The 17539-nt window shown below is 35.4% G+C and overlaps 2 protein-coding genes across 8 annotated transcripts in view; both read right to left on the minus strand.

Annotated features, from left to right (window-relative positions):
- Nucleotides 1-2023: 2023 nt before the first annotated feature.
- Nucleotides 2024-7386, minus strand: LOC126755069 (uncharacterized). Its single transcript, XM_050467374.1, has 5 exons — nt 7131-7386; nt 6232-7051; nt 5630-6153; nt 4726-5566; nt 2024-4668 (listed from the first exon to the last, which is right to left on the minus strand). Exons 1-5 carry the CDS (start codon nt 7170-7172, stop codon nt 3113-3115), a joined length of 3783 nt encoding a protein of 1260 aa, XP_050323331.1. The 5' UTR covers nt 7173-7386; the 3' UTR covers nt 2024-3112.
- Nucleotides 7387-9665: 2279 nt separating this feature from the next.
- The window catches only part of LOC126755066 (uncharacterized), a 176306-nt gene continuing 168432 nt past the window's right edge, over nt 9666-17539 (minus strand). For 5 of the 7 annotated variants that reach the window (XM_050467367.1, XM_050467370.1, XM_050467369.1 and 2 more), the window contains 3 exons: nt 17126-17343; nt 15677-15840; nt 9666-11191 (listed from right to left, as the gene is read on the minus strand). In XM_050467367.1, the coding sequence (XP_050323324.1) occupies nt 10445-11191; nt 15677-15840; nt 17126-17343 (1129 nt within the window). In that variant the 3' untranslated portion in view covers nt 9666-10444. Of the gene's footprint in view, nt 11192-14940; nt 15349-15676; nt 15841-17125; nt 17344-17539 lie in introns of all 7 variants that reach the window. The other 2 variants (XR_007666451.1, XR_007666450.1) reach the window with 1 other exon arrangement.

Here is a 17539-nt window from a genome sequence, read left to right on the forward strand (position 1 = left end):
TGTGCTATGCCCAATCCATAAAAAAGGAGACCCCACAATCTGCGCCAACTACCGTGGGATTAGTCTACTCAACATCGCATATAAGGTTCTATCGAGCGTATTGTGTGAAAGATTAAAGCCCACCGTCAACAAACTGATTGGACCTTATCAGTGTGGCTTCAGACCTGGAAAATCAGCAACCGACCAGATATTCACCATGCGCCAAATCTTGGAAAAACACCCGTGAAAGGAGAATCGACACACACCATCTCTTCGTCGATTTCAAAGCTGCTTTTGACAGCACGAAAAGGAGCTGCCTTTATGCCGCGATGTCTGAATTTGGTATCCCCGCAAAACTAATACGGCTGTGTAAACTGACGTTGAACAACACGAAAAGCTCCGTCAGGATCGGGAAGGACCTCTCCGAGCCGTTCGATACCAAACGAGGTTTCAGACAAGGCGACTCCCTATCATGCGACTTCTTTAACCTGCTCCTGGAGAAAATAGTTCGAGCTGCAGAACTAAACAGAGAAGGTACCATCTTCTATAAGAGTGTACAGCTGCTGGCGTATGCCGACGATATTGATATCATCGGCCTCAACACCCGCGCCGTTAGTTCTGCTTTCTCTAGGCTGGACAAGGAAGCACAGAAAATGGGTCTGGTAGTGAACGAGGGCAAAACGAAATATCTCCTGTCATCAAACAAACAGTCGTCGCACTCGCGACTTGGCTCTCACGTCACTGTTGACAGTCATAACTTTGAAGTTGTAGATAATTTCGTATATTTAGGAACCAGCATTAACACCAGTAATAATGTCAGCCTGGAAATCCAACGCAGGATTGCTCTTGCCAACAGGTGCTACTTCGGACTGAGTAGGGAATTGAAAAGTAAAGTCCTCTCTCGACGAACAAAAGCTAAACTCTATAAGTCGCTCATAATTCCCGTCCTGCTATATGGTGCAGAGGCTTGGGCGATGACAGCAACCGATGAGTCGACGTTACGAGTTTTCGAGAGAAAAATTCTGCGAAAGATTTATGGTCCTTTGCGCATTGGCCACGGCGAATATCGCATCCGATGGAACGATGAGCTGTACGAGATATATGACGACATTGACATAGTTCAGCGAATTAAAAGGCAGCGGCTACGCTGGCTAGGTCATGTTGTCCGGATGGATGAAAACACTCCAGCTCTGAAAGTATTCGACGCAGTACCCGCCGGGGGAAGCAGAGGAAGAGGAAGACCTCCACTCCGTTGGAAGGACCAAGTGGAGAAGGACCTGGCTTCGCTTGGAATATCCAATTGGCGCTACGCAGCGAAAAGAAGAAACGACTGGCGCGCTGTTGTTAACTCGGCTATAATCGCGTAAGCGGTGTCTACGCCAATTAAGAAGAAGAAGAAGCTAACCACAAAAATTACTGATCACCTCAAAAATTTTAATAGTTTTATGCTGCATGTAACGACAGAAGAAAATAATAATAAATATAGAAAAATTACAAAAATTTAAACTATGTATATTCAATTAAATAAGATATTGTCGTCACCGCCGCTAATACAGTGGGACGGTATTACAGTATTCATGGTTGAAATTTCATTACTGTAATGCTAGGTGGCGTTGAAGTAGCTAAATTTGACGATTTTTTGACAAACAATTTTTTTTATCTTTCTTAATTTTTTTTTTTAATATAAAGTACCCTATGTTACTTCTATTACCTTCAGGAGTATATGTACAAAGTTTCATGATGATCGGTTAAGTAGTTTTTGCGTGAAAGCGTAACAAACAAACTTACATTCGCATTTATAATATTATTAAGTAGGGATAATAAATATGTTGCAATAATATTTTCGGCGTTGACTTTTATATATAGCAATTCAACCTGAACTGAATGTGGTAAGTTAACCTTAAAACAGAAGGATTCAATCAATGCTGGTCATCTTCTTTTAACGATTCTTCGTGGTTCTTCTATTAACAACTTTACTCAAATTTAAAAACATTTGAATCAAATTTGTATAAAATTCTGTTGCGATTGAAACTTCTGCTTGTGTTTTGTTTTTATGCTAGAGTAAATGTTTATTTATTTTGCTTACTATTTACCATATAGATTATGTGATAAAGTTAACCAATAGACTTAAGTCTTAATTTTTCATTAATATAATTTTGTCCCTATGTATATAACATACATATGTATATACACATATCCAATTTAAGCGAATCTAATTTTATATCGAAGTACTTAAGAATTTTTATTTGCAGTTTTTAAATCAATTAGATTTTTATAATTTAATTTTTAATAGTCACATCAAAAATATTGAAATCGTAATATGCAAAAAACCTTAACTTACTAATATTACGCATATATGTGTGTATGTATGTGTTCAATTAAGAATGATTGTAAAGTAGAAGCCTTGAATATTTATGTAAATTCCTTTGCAAATGGAATGTAATGAAAGGTGTTCTAATTAGTAGTGCAAAAATATTTGTAATTTAAGTACAAGTTAAAACAAGTAATTACTATAAACGCACATTGAAAATTTGTGCAGGGAGACAGTGAGAGCAATGCGGAAAATAACAAATAAAATACAACAAGAACTAACACAATAAATACTATATTAAGTACAAAAACATAAACTAATATAAAAACAGAAATAAGCATAACTAAACCCAGTGAAAATCTATCTCCTAGCGTCAATAATCAAATCTCGATAATTAATTCAACACAACAAATATTCAGCACATTGAGTTTTTTATGCTCAAATAAACCGCATCACTTTCACTCACCCGCTGCATTGCCTAAATCTAAAAGTCTTATGGGGCACAAAGCGTTTTGCATATCTAAATATTTCTTTTTTTTAACAAAACGTTAATAATAATAAAAACAAAAAAAATAAAGCAATAACAATATAAAAAAAATAATATCAATAAAAATATATATTGAAAATAAAATCAATAGCAAAATAAAAACAAAAAATAAATAAGAATTAAAGAAAATGATAAAAAACTCAAAATGAAAAATATAATAAAAACAAAATAGCAAATTCGTGGCTGCTAACTACGTGAGTTAATTAAAAAATTCTTTGGTGTTTTTTGTAGCTGTTCCGGAACACACAGATTTTAACCCCGCTCGTCTGGTTCCTTTACGACTTTGTTGCCGTGCCGATCGTGCCACTGTAGCTTGCGCCTGTGCGCTGCTGCACGGCCACTTCGTGCGATTTGGAATTCCTATTTATATCATTGCTTGTTGTTGTATCCTCAGCGGCCTGCTGCAACTGCTGCTTGTACGCATTTTGTTCTTTCAGATAGTTAATGTACATGCGGCGCGCTTGATTCAACACACGCGTAACATCGTGCTTGCGCACCATCTTGTCGAAATGCATTGCAATCTCATTGTAATCCATGCCGCTTTTCATAATAGTTTGACGATGCTGCAGCAGCAGCGTTAGGCAAAGAAACATCAGGAAGGGATTACCACCACCGAATTCGTTGGGTGGTGGTAAAACATGAGTTCTTGCACCTACTACGCAAGCACTACCAGCTGCACGTTCGCCAGCAGCCAGTGGCGGCTTCGTGAAGGCAATCTCGTCAACTGCATTGGTGGCCAACTCTACTGGCGATGCGTTGGCGGTGTCTGTGGATATCGGCACTAGCACTTCGGGCAAGCTACTACTGTTGGGCAAAACGCTTGTAATACCATCTGCCAGCGGACTAACAGCCGGATCGACGAAGGGATTGAGCGCACCACGCGCCGACTGTGCTGCTGTCGCTGTGTCTGTGCCATTTGAATTACTGTCGATTATAGTATTGGGTAGCTCAGCAGCATCTTGCCAAGCGCTGCTAGTTGTTACATGCTGTAACGGTTCTATACTGCTTCTCGAACGACTATTACGACTACGCCGACGTATCAGCAATTCGCTAATGTCGGGACATGCCACAATCTCATTTTCTTTGAGATCCTCGACAAGGTCCAGGGAGTCTCTATCGAGTTTTTCATACTCAAATTCGTAATTAACGGCTGGCTGCTTGTCGACAGGCTCACCAAACACTTGACGATCCAAATTGTCCGCCTCTAAGCGCAACTCACGCGTGATAGCCGTTGTCATCGGGTAATAGTCTTGATCTTGACTATCGTCAGGTGTCAAACTTGGTTCTGCGGGCAAGTTCTTTGTTGGCGTGTGTTTCACATCTGCTGATGTGCTAACGCTGCCTTCGGATGCTTGCGCTAATTCTGCGCCATCAGTTTTGCGTTCGTATGTGGGGGTGCGATCGGGTGTGTGTGCGGTCGAGGAGCCAAGCGATGCTAGTTCCATGTGCAAACTATTATTACTAGCATTGTTGGTCTGTTGTATTGCTGTAGCGGCGGTAGAGCCGCTCCATGTCGTGTCGGGCACCGATGATGAATCGGATTCATCGAGTGAGGAGACGAAGGCGCTGCGTGTTAGCTGCACAAGCGGGTGTGGTGTTGTCTGGGCGTTTGTTGGCTTGTAGGCGTGTGTCGGTGAAGGTGTCTTCGATTTGTCTTTACTATAGGCGTTCACACTGACGTCATTGTTGCCAGTTACGGTCGGCGGCGTCGCAGCAAACTTGTCTGCAATGCGATTTTTATTCATTGAAGCGAAGTTGAGAAATTCATTGAAGTTTTTCACCAACTTCTGTTGCGATTTTTCGGTGTTGCTGAGCTCATCGAAGGATATGCCTAGGAATATGTTTGTTTTTTGAGTTGAATATGAAATAATACTGTTTATGCACTTACCTTTTCTGCTCGTTGCCGCAATTTTTTCCTTGAGATCCCTAAAGTGACCACCGCCGCCGCTGCTTACACGTCGCACACTATCACCCACGTTGGAAGCATTCGCAATTTGTTTGGCTATGATATTGCTTACAGTGTTGTAGTTCGATAAGATGTTCTTATTTTGCAATTTCGCTATACCCTTTGGAAGTTGTGGTATTTTTGCCAAAAGTCCGTTTTCATCTACACTTTCATCTGCATCATTTTCTTTTAGCGTTGCCACATTGGCATGTTTTGGTGATTGGGACGTAACTTTGAGTACCTCTTCTTTCGTAATGCCATCTTCTAGGAATGGATTTGTTGGATGAAATATAAAGTGTTCAATGTCATTAGAATCTTTATTAGCGCTGCTTTCACTGCTGGCGAACACATCATCATCCTCAACAAACGCAGCACACTCTTCATCTTTGCTTTTGGACGTTAAATTATTGGCCTCCCCATTTTTTACATCCTCCATGCCCTCCATCAGCAAAAGCATTTTGGACTCGTCTAGGCTTTGATGGGCTTTAGATGAATGCCGTCTTCGGCAGGCGACTGCGCGCGGCATATTATCATCGAGACTCTGATTGAGACGTTTCGTTGCGTCTAAGCGCAAGCTATTTAACACGCCACCGCCAGCACTCAGCGAGGAGCTCAGCGAATTCAGTGAGGCCGATGAGCTTTGTCGGCGAAGTGCGCATACCTTGGTGTAGGGATTTTCACGCGACTTCACCAGCAAATAGGAGGGACTAATTGGTGCACCATACGAGCTAGATTGTGAGCTGGAGCTAGTAGGTGCAGGGCTTTCCGAAATAGGCACAAACTCCTAGATGAAATAGTAGCAGATTAAACTAACCTTCAATAATGTATAAAAACTCTCAACACTTGCCTTTTCAAATAAATTCAGTTCATTGCAAATACTGGTCTCATACTTCAATGCGCTCCATTGCACTTCCAGCATGCGCAGCGCATCATCGAACGGAAATTCGCGCTTCAATTCTAACAACAACCAACGATAGCAGTAGAGCAAGTCATCGGCCTGCTGCGATTTCAAGTACTCCCAAAATTCGGGATCGTAAAAACTGAGCGCTTCTGTGAGGTGCGTGAACTTCTGTGTCATGGCTATGCCATCCAACATGAAGTTACCCTTTACACGTGTCATTATGGCACAGAAGCAGATATAAGCTTGCGCCTCATCGTTCATTGTTACCAGTAGCGGTGAGGCGATATCCGACATGCCTTGACAATAACTCACAGAGGGATGATTGAGCGCATAGGTTGTTAAAATATTGAAAAGTGAGGCTATGTTTTGATTGTCATCGCTGCCGGCGTAGAAGGGATGCAGTCGATCCGTACGCAGTACATCCTTCTTCACCATGCTTGTGACATACGACAACTCACCGGCGATGCAGCCTTGAAACCAAATGAAATGAAACCAAAATAGTTCATAATAAATTATTTGTTTAAGTTTTCTATTGTACACACACACACCTTGCTTCACGGCATTTATCCACGTATCCCGCAACTTTATGTACTGTTCCGCCTTTCTACGCATATAATCCATACGCTGATGACCGTTCATGCCATGCGGATAGACATTCAAAATATGTTTCCACACCACGCGTCGCAAGCTTGGATCAATACCGCCCAGAAATATGACTTTACGTAATTCATCGTTACGTTTGATTTGTCCCAGCGCGTCCAAAAACAAACGAAACTCATTGTCTGCTAAGGGTGGTCGCGGCGGTAATGAAGCCATTGTCTCCTCCGACAAATTGAAAGCCTTTTGCACAATTGAAAATGTCTTCTCCATATGGTTCATTATGAGTCCCGGTAGTTTTGTTTGCATATTCTGCACATATTTTTGTGATGCACCTATAGACTGTTGCAGCGGCGAAACTGCTTCGCGTACACCCGTATTTACCGAAAAACTGGGTGAAAGTGCATTGACACTCGTGCTACCACTACCACCACAACTATTGGCCAGAGCACTGGTTGTGGCTGTTGCGTCAGTATCCCATTCCCTCACCTCCGTAAATGGCTTAATGTCAATTTGCAGCATTAGACATGGTTCCGTAGCTGTTTGTATGGCGAGATTATGTATGCGCAGGAAGGCTGCATCCAAATCCCAATCGGACAATACAGATAGGTAGATCTCGTTGCCTGCTGGATCAAAGGCTTTATACTTGATAGAGAAATCCGATTTAATATCAAATGCTTTGGCAAGCAATGAATAGAGCACTTCCAGTGAGGTGATTTGCGGATCGACACTAAATTTACGCCATTCACATGGCAGATTCAGTTCGCATTTCTGCGCATAGAAACGAAAAGAAGCATTGGAAATGCGTTAAAATTGCATTTTATTGTTTTCTATTTGTCAACTCATTTACCTTGACTTTAACGCGCACAGCGCAGTGTGGGTAACTGGCCATATTTTCTAGTCCCTCCGAAAACGTAGCGGGCAAGTTAGCAGTTTAGCGTAAACTATTGATTGCAATAAGATTAAAGCTCACACCGAATTCCATTCTTCCATCTGGCTTGCAGACGAATTGCACAATTATCGCGAAGTTGCAAAATTTGCTTCCAGTAAAAAGTGGTTTTGGGTGCAATGAACAGCTGAAAATGCCAACTGCGAAATGTTGTACGTGTGTGTGCAATTGCATATGAGTGTGTGAAATGTCAAAGGCATATTGGGAGGCATACGAAATGAATGTTTTGTTTAACAGCTGTTCGGCAATAACAGAGCTGTTATTTTAAAGTATGCTTGGCGATAAAACGGCTGAGTTATTTGTTCATTTTTTTATATTGTGTGTTTTTATTATTTTTCAGTGCTCGTTGTTATTAAAATAAAAGACAGCGGTCAATGTAAATTGATTTTTATTTAACTTATATGTTTGAAGAATTCTTATTAATTTTTTATAAAATATTGATGTAAAACACTTCCTCCTTTTAACCTAATGTTTATTTTCGGTATATATACAGACTTAATAAATTACTAAAATTTAAAATTCATTCAGCTTATGTAAAAAATATGTTTTATAAGATTACATACATATATTATTCAATTTATAGAAATTACATTTTTTATTTGACTTTCTAAATATGTTAGTACGCATATTTTTTTGTTTGTTTTTACTTAAATCAACTTTCAGTAAATATTTGTTTTATTGATACGCATATGTAAATACATATATAGAAAAAAAAACAAATTTTTACATAACAAAAACAATTAAATTTGATTTGTTTTGATAAAATGTAAATTTTTGATCCAAATTAGTTCCGCTAAAAATTGCATTTTAAAATTTTTCATTAATATTTTAGATATTTTACATTATTAGTATATTTTTCTGTCTGAATACAAAAAAATTGGCTTAATCTCGATAAACTTATTTGTATTTCTCATGTAAAACAAAATAAAAAATAAATCAATATGTAAAAGCTTTATGAAAATGATGTACATACGTATATATCTAAGGAAGCTTAATTTTCATTTATATTCAATATTGTTTGGAATTATAGTTTAGTGCGGAGCAGTGTAAACATATCAAAATAATTAACAAAAAAATAATAATAAAATAAAATAACAAAAAAAGAAAAATACAAGATTAAATTTTCATAAAATTTTTTTTTAGTTAAAATTAAAAAAAATAAATTTTTATTAGAAAAAAAACTGTATTTTTTTGATTAGATAAAACTAAAAATAAGAGAAATGCAAAATTTACTTTTAGAAAAATATTTTTTTTGTTTCAAATTTGTAAAAATTAAAACACAAATAAAAAATTACATTTATATCAAAAGAAAAATATTTAATATTTTTTTATTTTTCTTTAAAAAAAATGTCTAATAAAAGAAATAAAAATAAGAAACAAATATATTTTTTCAGTATTTTAAGTTTTAACAAGTAGTTTTTATATTTTATTTTTTATAAGGTTTGCGTGGCCACGAGTTTCTTTTAAAAAAAAAATTAAAAAAAAAAACATTTTTTTTCAGTAATTTTAACAATTTTATTTCAAATTTTTCTTTAAAAAAATTTCGAAAAATAAGAAAAAAATATATTTTTTCAGTATTTTAATTTTAACAATTTTATTTTATTATTTCTTTTCATTAAAAAATTATTTTTTCAAACGAAAATTATAATATTTTTGTTTTTTTTTGTAAAAAAATATTTTAAGGACGTAATGTAGAGAAAGCGAAAGCAATAGAAAATGATTGAGTAAAAAAATATTTATATACATTTTGAAATTTAAATTTAGTAAGTATGATATTAACTAAAAAAGTTTTATAATTCGTTTTTATAATAAAACCATTGTAACAACAAAAACTTATTAATAAAAAAATAAGAAATAAAAGATAAAATATAAAAGAAAACGTTAATTATCAAAAAAACTTTATTAGAGGATAACATTTTTAATTATTTATTTATTATATAATTATTTTATTACAAATGATTATTGTTTTTTTGTATATAGATATTATTTTAAGTATTAAATGTAGTAAAAGCAAAGAATTTTAATAGTTATTTTACATATTTATTTCTTATTTAGAATTGACAACAATTTTTCAAACATAAAAACATTAGAAACCCTTTAAATTTATTATAAATATACATATATATATATTTTTTTTTATTAAAAATTGTAAATTGTTTATTTTCTATATTAAAGTTATGCGCTTTTCCAAACTTGCATAAAATTTAGGCACACCCGAACATCATTTGTGACTTAAGCAGTTAAATATTTCGTTTAAGTTTATTTACAAAAACAAACTTTATTTACAAATTCTCTACGTATACATACACTTTAACAGTAATTAATATTTTTACATACATGCTTAAACTTAATTATGTAAATATATATATTTGTTCTTAGCGTTTACATACATTTCGAAAATATTGTTGTATTATTTTATTATTAATATTATTTTAATATATTTATTTTTTAATAATGTTTTTAAGGAGAGAATGACTACTGACGCTTTTACTTTCTAACACGTAAAAAACTCGCTCACTTTCAGTTACTTTGCTGTTAGTTTTTAAGGTAGTATAAGTGAATATGTGCTTGCTGTGGGTATTCACGATGAACAATTTAATAAACAAAAAATAAAAGAGCACAGTTATTTCATGCATTTTCTTTTTGTTTTCCAGCTTTGCTTTCAATTGATTTTTTTTTTTTAATTTTATTTAAGCTCTTTATTTTTTCATTGTATTGCGCTCAATATGAATACCCTGATAATAATTTTAAATAAATAACTTTCCTTTTATCTTTCTAAAATTGTACTTATTTGCATACTATTCATTGTTTATTTCATAAATAACTCGCTGCTTCCAGGTTTACGCATTTCGCTTGAGGTATTGCTTGTGCTACTTGAATACCCCCAACGCACCGACTACATCGATAGCAATGTACACAAGCGCATGTACACATATCGATGAACACAACCGTTAACGGTTGGAAATCGCCATAATTATTTGTATTGTTTTGCTCTTGACTAAATTATTTGTGGTTGCAGTGGACTGTTTGCTAGACTGCGCATGCGCGACTCTACAATAAACGCTTTCAAGTTGCAGCGGCAGTCCAACGCGTGGCATTTGGTTTACTATTTAACCCAATCAACTGCTGTGCTGCACATAAATATCTACATTCATATATTTAGCTTTGAAATTACACCGCCAACAACATCCAATCCGCACGCACCACGGCGCACCTCAATTGTTGGGGTCCTTATTGTAGTCCACATACACGCGCACCACTTCGCCCGAGTACTTGCGCTGCGATGGCATGAAGTAGAAGTCGGGTGTGTCGGCGCCGCCGCTCGAACTCATGCGCGGATCTTCGCGTGTACGCGAACCGTCGCGGTAGTGGCGACCGTTGCGCTCGTCGCGCGCTGCATGCGCCGCCGTTGTTGTGGGTCGATGGCCGCGGCGCTCTTGCGTGTAGTAGCCGGATGGCTGCATATTGGCGTGCTGCTGTTGTTGCGCCTGTTGACGCGGCAGCGAGTAAGCGCGCTCGGCGTATGAGCTGCGCGAGTAGCCACGTTCATTGCTGCGTTCGCGTTCGTAACGATCGTAATGACCGTTCTCATTGGCTGCGGACGCGGCGGTGGCGGCGGCGATATTGCCGGTGCTGCGTTGCGCCCGTCCATTGCTGCGGTAGTCGTGCGTGCCGTTCTCGTAGTGATTGCGACTGCGCGAGCGGTGATCACCGTTAGCGCCGTGTCCGTTGGCGCCTTCGTAGTAGAGTTGCGATTTGCTAGTGGGTGAGTGGGACATGGGCAGCGCGGTTTGTGGTTGATTGTTTGAGTTGGAGGCGCGGTGGCGGGACTTCTCTTTGCCCGAGGCGCCAACTGTGGTGGATGTGGTGAGAGTTTTCTCTTCCGTCTCTCCGTAAGGGTCGAAGGCGTAGTTGGTGTTCGAGGCGAACTCCTTCCAGGGCGAGTTTTGTATGAGTTTATCCTGGAAAAGTTTGTTGGAAAAAAGTGTGCATTATTATTTATTGCTATTTTTGTTTGTGTGTGTTGCGCATAAACCAGCCAGCATAATGCGTTTGTTCGTTTAGTTTTCAAATATTTATATTATTTATTTCATTTAGACACTGGACATGTAGAGACGGACACTGACAAACGAGTCACAACGGCTTCGGTTAGAAACGGTTTATATTACATTGCCACAATATGGCAACTATGCGCGAATACAGTTATATTCGTTGCTTTTAAGCGTTTAAATGTATGCGCATACAGACATACATACAAATATACAAAATTTCGCTATTTACATGAGGGTTTATTTACTAAAAATCTTCACCCCAAGTAACCAGTCATACATTTTGATTGATGCTATTTTGTTACATACATACATACGCTAATATAGTATACAAAGAAAACAAGTCCAAGAAAATAATTAGAACAAATGATTATAAGACTATTCTTCGTTTGCTTTATAGCGCTGAGTGCTCTGTTAACTGTCATGTTTAAGTATCTATTCCGCTTTAGTGGATATCGCAATGTTCTCAGAGTGTTCTGTCTACCTAGAAAATCCACTGTAAGAACAGAGACGGCGAGGGCGATTTAACCTACAAATGAATTTCGAAAAATTTGTAAAAACATGAAAACACGTTAACTTCTCATATATACTATAGTTGTTCGATATCTGCGGTACAGACAAATAAGGAGCATAAAACTTCAGATCGATATCTCAAGGAGGGACTCGTTTGCGTATATACAGACAGCAGTACATGTCTAAATCGACTCAGCTCGTCAAAGTGATCCTTTATATATTTACTTTATAGGGTCTCCGATGTTTCCTTTCGGTGTTACAAACATAGTGACAAACTTAATATACCCTGTTCAGATTACTTTTGACTCTGCACGCTTTAACACGTGTTGCTTCTTCCTTCTTTAACCCATCTGATCTTATGGGTCCTGGAAACAAAGTAGACCCCCTAGGCGGTAATAACCTCCACAGTCAACTTAAATTTCTGCCGAATTGACTATTTCAAGTTCTGAAACAAATAGAAGGCCTACGTCGTCAAATTTGGCGGTTTCGATAGATGGAACAGAACAGTTGGTCAAGTTTGACCAATTTAGCAGAGTTGTGATGGCGGAGTTGTGAGTTGGTGTTTTGTTATAGTGCAATTTGGCGTCGAATCAGCCAATTATTTGGCATAGTTGAGCACTCTCCATTTTAATCCTTTATTAATCCATTTAGATCATACCTTGTGATTATTAGAAAACACTGATCAGCACCTTTACGCGCGATAGGTCAGTCCTCCCATCTTCGGAGTAGGTATCCAGTGTTTCGACTGTTACTTGCTCTTGTACCAAATCATTCATATTTTGTCGACGGTCACAAATGACGCAGAAAGTACTTCGACCTTCGTTTGTATAGCTTCAAACACTGTTACAAAGTAAGGTCATGGTTGTGTGGAGTAAGCAAAGGAGGGATCCAACAGTCCGACAGTATTCTTATGCCCAACATTTCGTGCAGGATATGATCCAAGTCATCCCTTTTGACTACTATCTCAGATGACGTGCAAATCTCGTTGAAACTCTTTAAACCAATTTTGTATAGTTTGATTAGAAGAGTCATCCAAAAATCTTTGATTTCACTGCGAGATTATTCTTCCAAAAACATGAATCTATGACAATGTATTACTCGATGGTATATTTTTCTTGGATCAGACGATGAGACTATGCACTTAGAACATATAAGCTTCAACTTCAAAAGGATACAGTCTTTTCTGCAGGTCACTCTGGGTTAAATAGATAACTAACCTTTTCGCGAAAACACCACTATTTTGCTGCTTATAAATTTACTATTTAGATTTTAAAGGTTTACACTCTATGCTTTGTCGAAGTAGGTTGTACCAGTTACAAGTTGTACAAGTTACGGCAAATGAAAGTCAATTTATGGTCGGGTACGTCGGATATTTAAAAGAAATTGTGGGATCGCTAGAGGTTAAGTAACCTTTGTCCCTTAACCTAATAATAGCGATGTATACTACAATTTATAAAAATGTATTACCATCAATATGACTATAAGAATAAAAAAGTATTAGTGGTCGACAATGGACAATATCATTAAGGATACGAAAAAGTAGTTTATCTTATGAATAATGTATCGACTATTTGGGTTTTTTTACTTGGATATGACTAAAGTAAGAAATCTACAACTAATTTGTTAATGTAGTATAATTGAATAATGTCAATAGTAGTAAATGCCGATAAGACGGATATAGTACTCTTTACAACATGCAAACCCCCGAAACTCAAAGGGGTTGAGTTGAAATCGAATAACATACATGGCTAATGGAAAGCGCGCCAGAATCGACTGCTCAAAAATAACTTGGAGCTGGATATCAGTCGACCCTTCAAGCTTCTGGGATACAGCAGTATCATCCAAGCGGAAGTTTTTCCGATCAGGAAAGCGGTTGAGATAGCTGATAACGCGGTATCACATCAAGCTGATAGATATATACTTCAACAGCCAGGCAGCAATTAAGGCAATAATCCCAAACCGTATTGCGTTAGAGAATATCCTAAGAAGCAGAAATACAAAAAATGTAGTGGCTGGCGGAAAGCGACTGCATGTTTACTGGGTTTGAGACCACAAAGAATTTTTGGGAACAGCTGATGAGATTGCCAAAAGTCCCTTCCGACTGGCTACCGAACCAGTACAGGAAATACGTAAGTCGTTAAAAATGATACATAATGAAAATTCCGAATTGGCTGACAGACGGATCAGGGCGGGGTAGCATGACCTATTGACAGGTCACAACTTACTGTCATCACATGCCAGTCTGATGGGCATAAGTAATGACGATACAAGCAGAATGCGCGAGCATGAGAGATAAGTTTTTTTCTTCTGTCCAGCCTTATTTAGAACTGGTTGTAGATATCTAGGAGCTTCGCAGTTCAAGAGACTAGATGAACTATGAAAATTGCCCGATGACGTCCAGTATGTTGTAGATCTTTGTATGGCATGACAGTTGACTGGATGCTTATAACTGAATCATCAGCATATGGATTGAATGAACACATATGCTTACTTTGACAGTTGGTTTGACAGCTATCCCTCTAGGAAATTTATAGCTCAACAGAAGAAGAACTCTTAGTGTATTAATTAAATTACTTACAAAAATAACATAAGCTTTACAGTAGTCAACAATTATATAGAAATACTTAACTGAGTAAGTAAATATATTTATATATAGGGCTTATATACAGTTATACATATGTATATAAGGAAGAGTAAATTCAAGTTACTTGAAATGCGTAAACAAAATAGCAAAACACAAAATGCTGACTGGCTTATTGACACTAGACACACACACATACATACATACAAATATTTAAAAATGTCATATGAGAAATTATATGAAAAGGAATGAGATTTTAGTGAAAGTTAATTAAAAAATCGTAGGAAAGAAGAAGAATATTGATGGAGAGGTTAGGAAGTTAATTTTTAACAGAAAAATTTTCAAATGCAAACAAATAAGAATTTTTAAAGCATGCGAGAATATTGAAAAATTAAAAATAATTTTTAAGAAGTTACAAAAATTTTGTATAAAAAACAGAGAGGTTAACTGTAAGAAGGAGAAATTTTGTTTGAAAAAAGGTTATCTATGAGCAATTAGACAGTTAGGGAAAGTTAGTGCCGTGCGGTTAGAAAAAATGTGGATTTGCTTTTTGAAATACTCTAATTACCAATGCAACGTGTGAGCTTAAAACGGTGGGAATGCATTCACTATAATTGCGCTAGAATTGTAGTCAAATCCTCAAGTGCACGATTAGCCATTCTCTCAATAATACAAGCTGGCTAAAGCACACTATTTGTCAGGTATTTCGTTTGAGTTCAATTTTACAGCCAAATATAATTTTTTAAACGCAAATATGTATATACATAATATTTATATACTTATGTATATATGTATGTATATAAATGCATGTTGTTTTACAAATTTATTTTAATTTTGGTATTTTATTTTATAGATTTTGATTTGGTGATTTTTAGCGCCTCGCGGCATGAGTTCAGAGTTCGCTAGAAGGTTGGTAGTAGCGCTGGTGCAGCCGTTGCTGGTATATCCGCCATTCGTCGGGTATTACGTAAACAAGCTTTAAATATGTTCATACAATGAAGTCGATATTAATAACGGGTGGGGTAAAATGCTTTGAATTTTAAATATTTTTTCTTTTGTTTTTGTTTATTATGCACAAATGCACTTGTATGCATGTGGTGTTTATATGTATGTAATGCGTTTGGTATCTTGTATTAGGAAAATTTGGTTGGTATACATGAAAATATGTCAGTATGCTGTATGTGCGTTTACACAAAACGAGAGTTTTAACACACTTGGATTGTTTGAAATTTAAAAAATTGACAAAAACTCGAGATTTATACTTAAAATATGCTTAATTATGAACAAATTACACGAGAACTCACCTTTTGTGCTTTGTTTTTGCGCGATGTCTTGCAGATGGTGCAAATCGCTTGTACCAAGGCAATAAACACCAAAGCGGCGATTAGGCCGAGCACTATGTACAAGCGCACTTCGGAGAGCTCAAAGAATGAGAGCAGCGTGTCCTCGCTTTTGTCGGCGACTTTGTCTAAAAGGAAGCAATTAAATATATTATAAAGCCATTCAAATAATTAAATAAAGAATACATTATAAAGACATAAGAAGTGAATTAATTTATTAACTTAAAATCATTAATGTTAAATAATTAGTTCATTGCTTTTATCGGCGATTTTGTTTAAAAAATGGAGGAAAACATAATTTAAAGACTTAAAAAATTAATAAATTAAATAATTAAAATTAATTAATAATTAATTAAAAAAAAATATACATTAATTAAATGCTTTTGTTGACAAAAAGAATGAAAAAAGTTGTTTAAAGGCATAACATGTTAATTAATTGAGTAATTTTAAATAATTAATTAATTAATTGCTTTCATGGCTATTTTTTCATATGGAAAGTGAAAAAATAGATTCAGATTACATAAAAATTAGTTAGTTAAAGTTAAAGATTTTTTTATTTTTATTTTAATTAAATGATTAATAAAATTAGAAATTTTTTAATTTAAATTTATAAAATTGTTTTTATGTATTTATTTAGAATTTGCATTATAAAGACATAAAAAGTGAATTAATTGAAAATTGTTTACAAAATTAATTTATTATTTTGATAAAAAAATACTTTTATTAATTAATCTCTTTTGTTGACAAAAAGAATGGAGAGAAGTGTATTATAAAGGCATAACAAGTGAATTAATAAAAACAATTAAAATATTTAATTTTTTAATTTGATTAAATAATTGCTTTCATCGGTGTTTTTTTCAAAACGAAAGTGAAAAATTTACTATAGGCAAATACACAAAAAATTTAATTAATTAACTTTATAACTATATTACTATAGGCAAATACACAAAAAAATTAATTAATTAACTTTATAATATTTCTTTCAATTTTAATTAAATACAGTAAATTTATTAATTAATTGAATTTCTGTAATTTATTTTAATTAAATTCTAATAAAGGAATCAAAGTAATTTATTTAATAATTTGTAATTTATTTATTAAATTGTAAGAAAAATTTAAATAATTATTTACTAATTTGAGTAATTTATCACTTTTATCGGCTATTTTTTTAAAAAGAAAGTGAAAAATATATTATAGCATCCATAAAATATTAGTAAATTAACAATATAATGTCTTTAAATTAATCGAATATCTTTAAATTATTTGAATTAAATTCCAATGGTTTTTTTTTTATAAAATTGCCTTTTTATTTTCTTTTTCCGTTTTTATTTAATCTGTTATGTTCTCTTGCATTTAAATTTCTTCAAACTCAAATTATTAAAATGTCACGTATACGCCCTGTTGACTACTTACATTCTAACGCCTTGAAGTCCAAAAATTGTGGATCTACGGTAAGTGAGCCCACTTTACCGGTGGCAATTTTATCCTGCAACGCCGCTTTTACGATGTCACCGCTTTTAGCAGCTTCGCTATTATCCGCGCCAACGGTGTTTGTTGCCAAAGCATGTCCTTTCTCATAATCGGCTCGATCGAACATCGCCTGCAATTTGGCCACCATTGTTGTGCCTTGTCTGTTTGAGTGAAATTGAAGCAATTCGCATATTAAAAATATTTTAAAATTTGACAACTTTTGATCTAAGATATACATATATTCATTTCAGAAAAAAGGGGAAACCCTTTACAAACAGAAACAAATTTTAATTAATCAACATATCTCGATCTGAAGGCATAAATAACAAGGAAATATAACATTCCCTCGGATAACGC

Source organism: Bactrocera neohumeralis, chromosome 4 (assembly GCF_024586455.1).
Source record: "Bactrocera neohumeralis isolate Rockhampton chromosome 4, APGP_CSIRO_Bneo_wtdbg2-racon-allhic-juicebox.fasta_v2, whole genome shotgun sequence".
Taxonomy (NCBI): Eukaryota; Metazoa; Arthropoda; class Insecta; order Diptera; family Tephritidae; genus Bactrocera; species Bactrocera neohumeralis.

Bases quoted from the DNA above. Each gene is read 5' to 3' on its own strand.
- LOC126755069 (XM_050467374.1), bottom strand. From the start codon at position 7,172: ATGGCCAGTTACCCACACTGCGCTGTGCGCGTTAAAGTCAAG. The intron at 6,154-6,231 runs GTGTGTGTGTGT...TTTGGTTTCAAG, and splicing joins GATAAATGCCGTGAAGCAAG to GCTGCATCGCCGGTGAGTTG. The intron at 4,669-4,725 runs GTAAGTGCATAA...ACATATTCCTAG, and splicing joins TGCGGCAACGAGCAGAAAAG to GCATATCCTTCGATGAGCTC.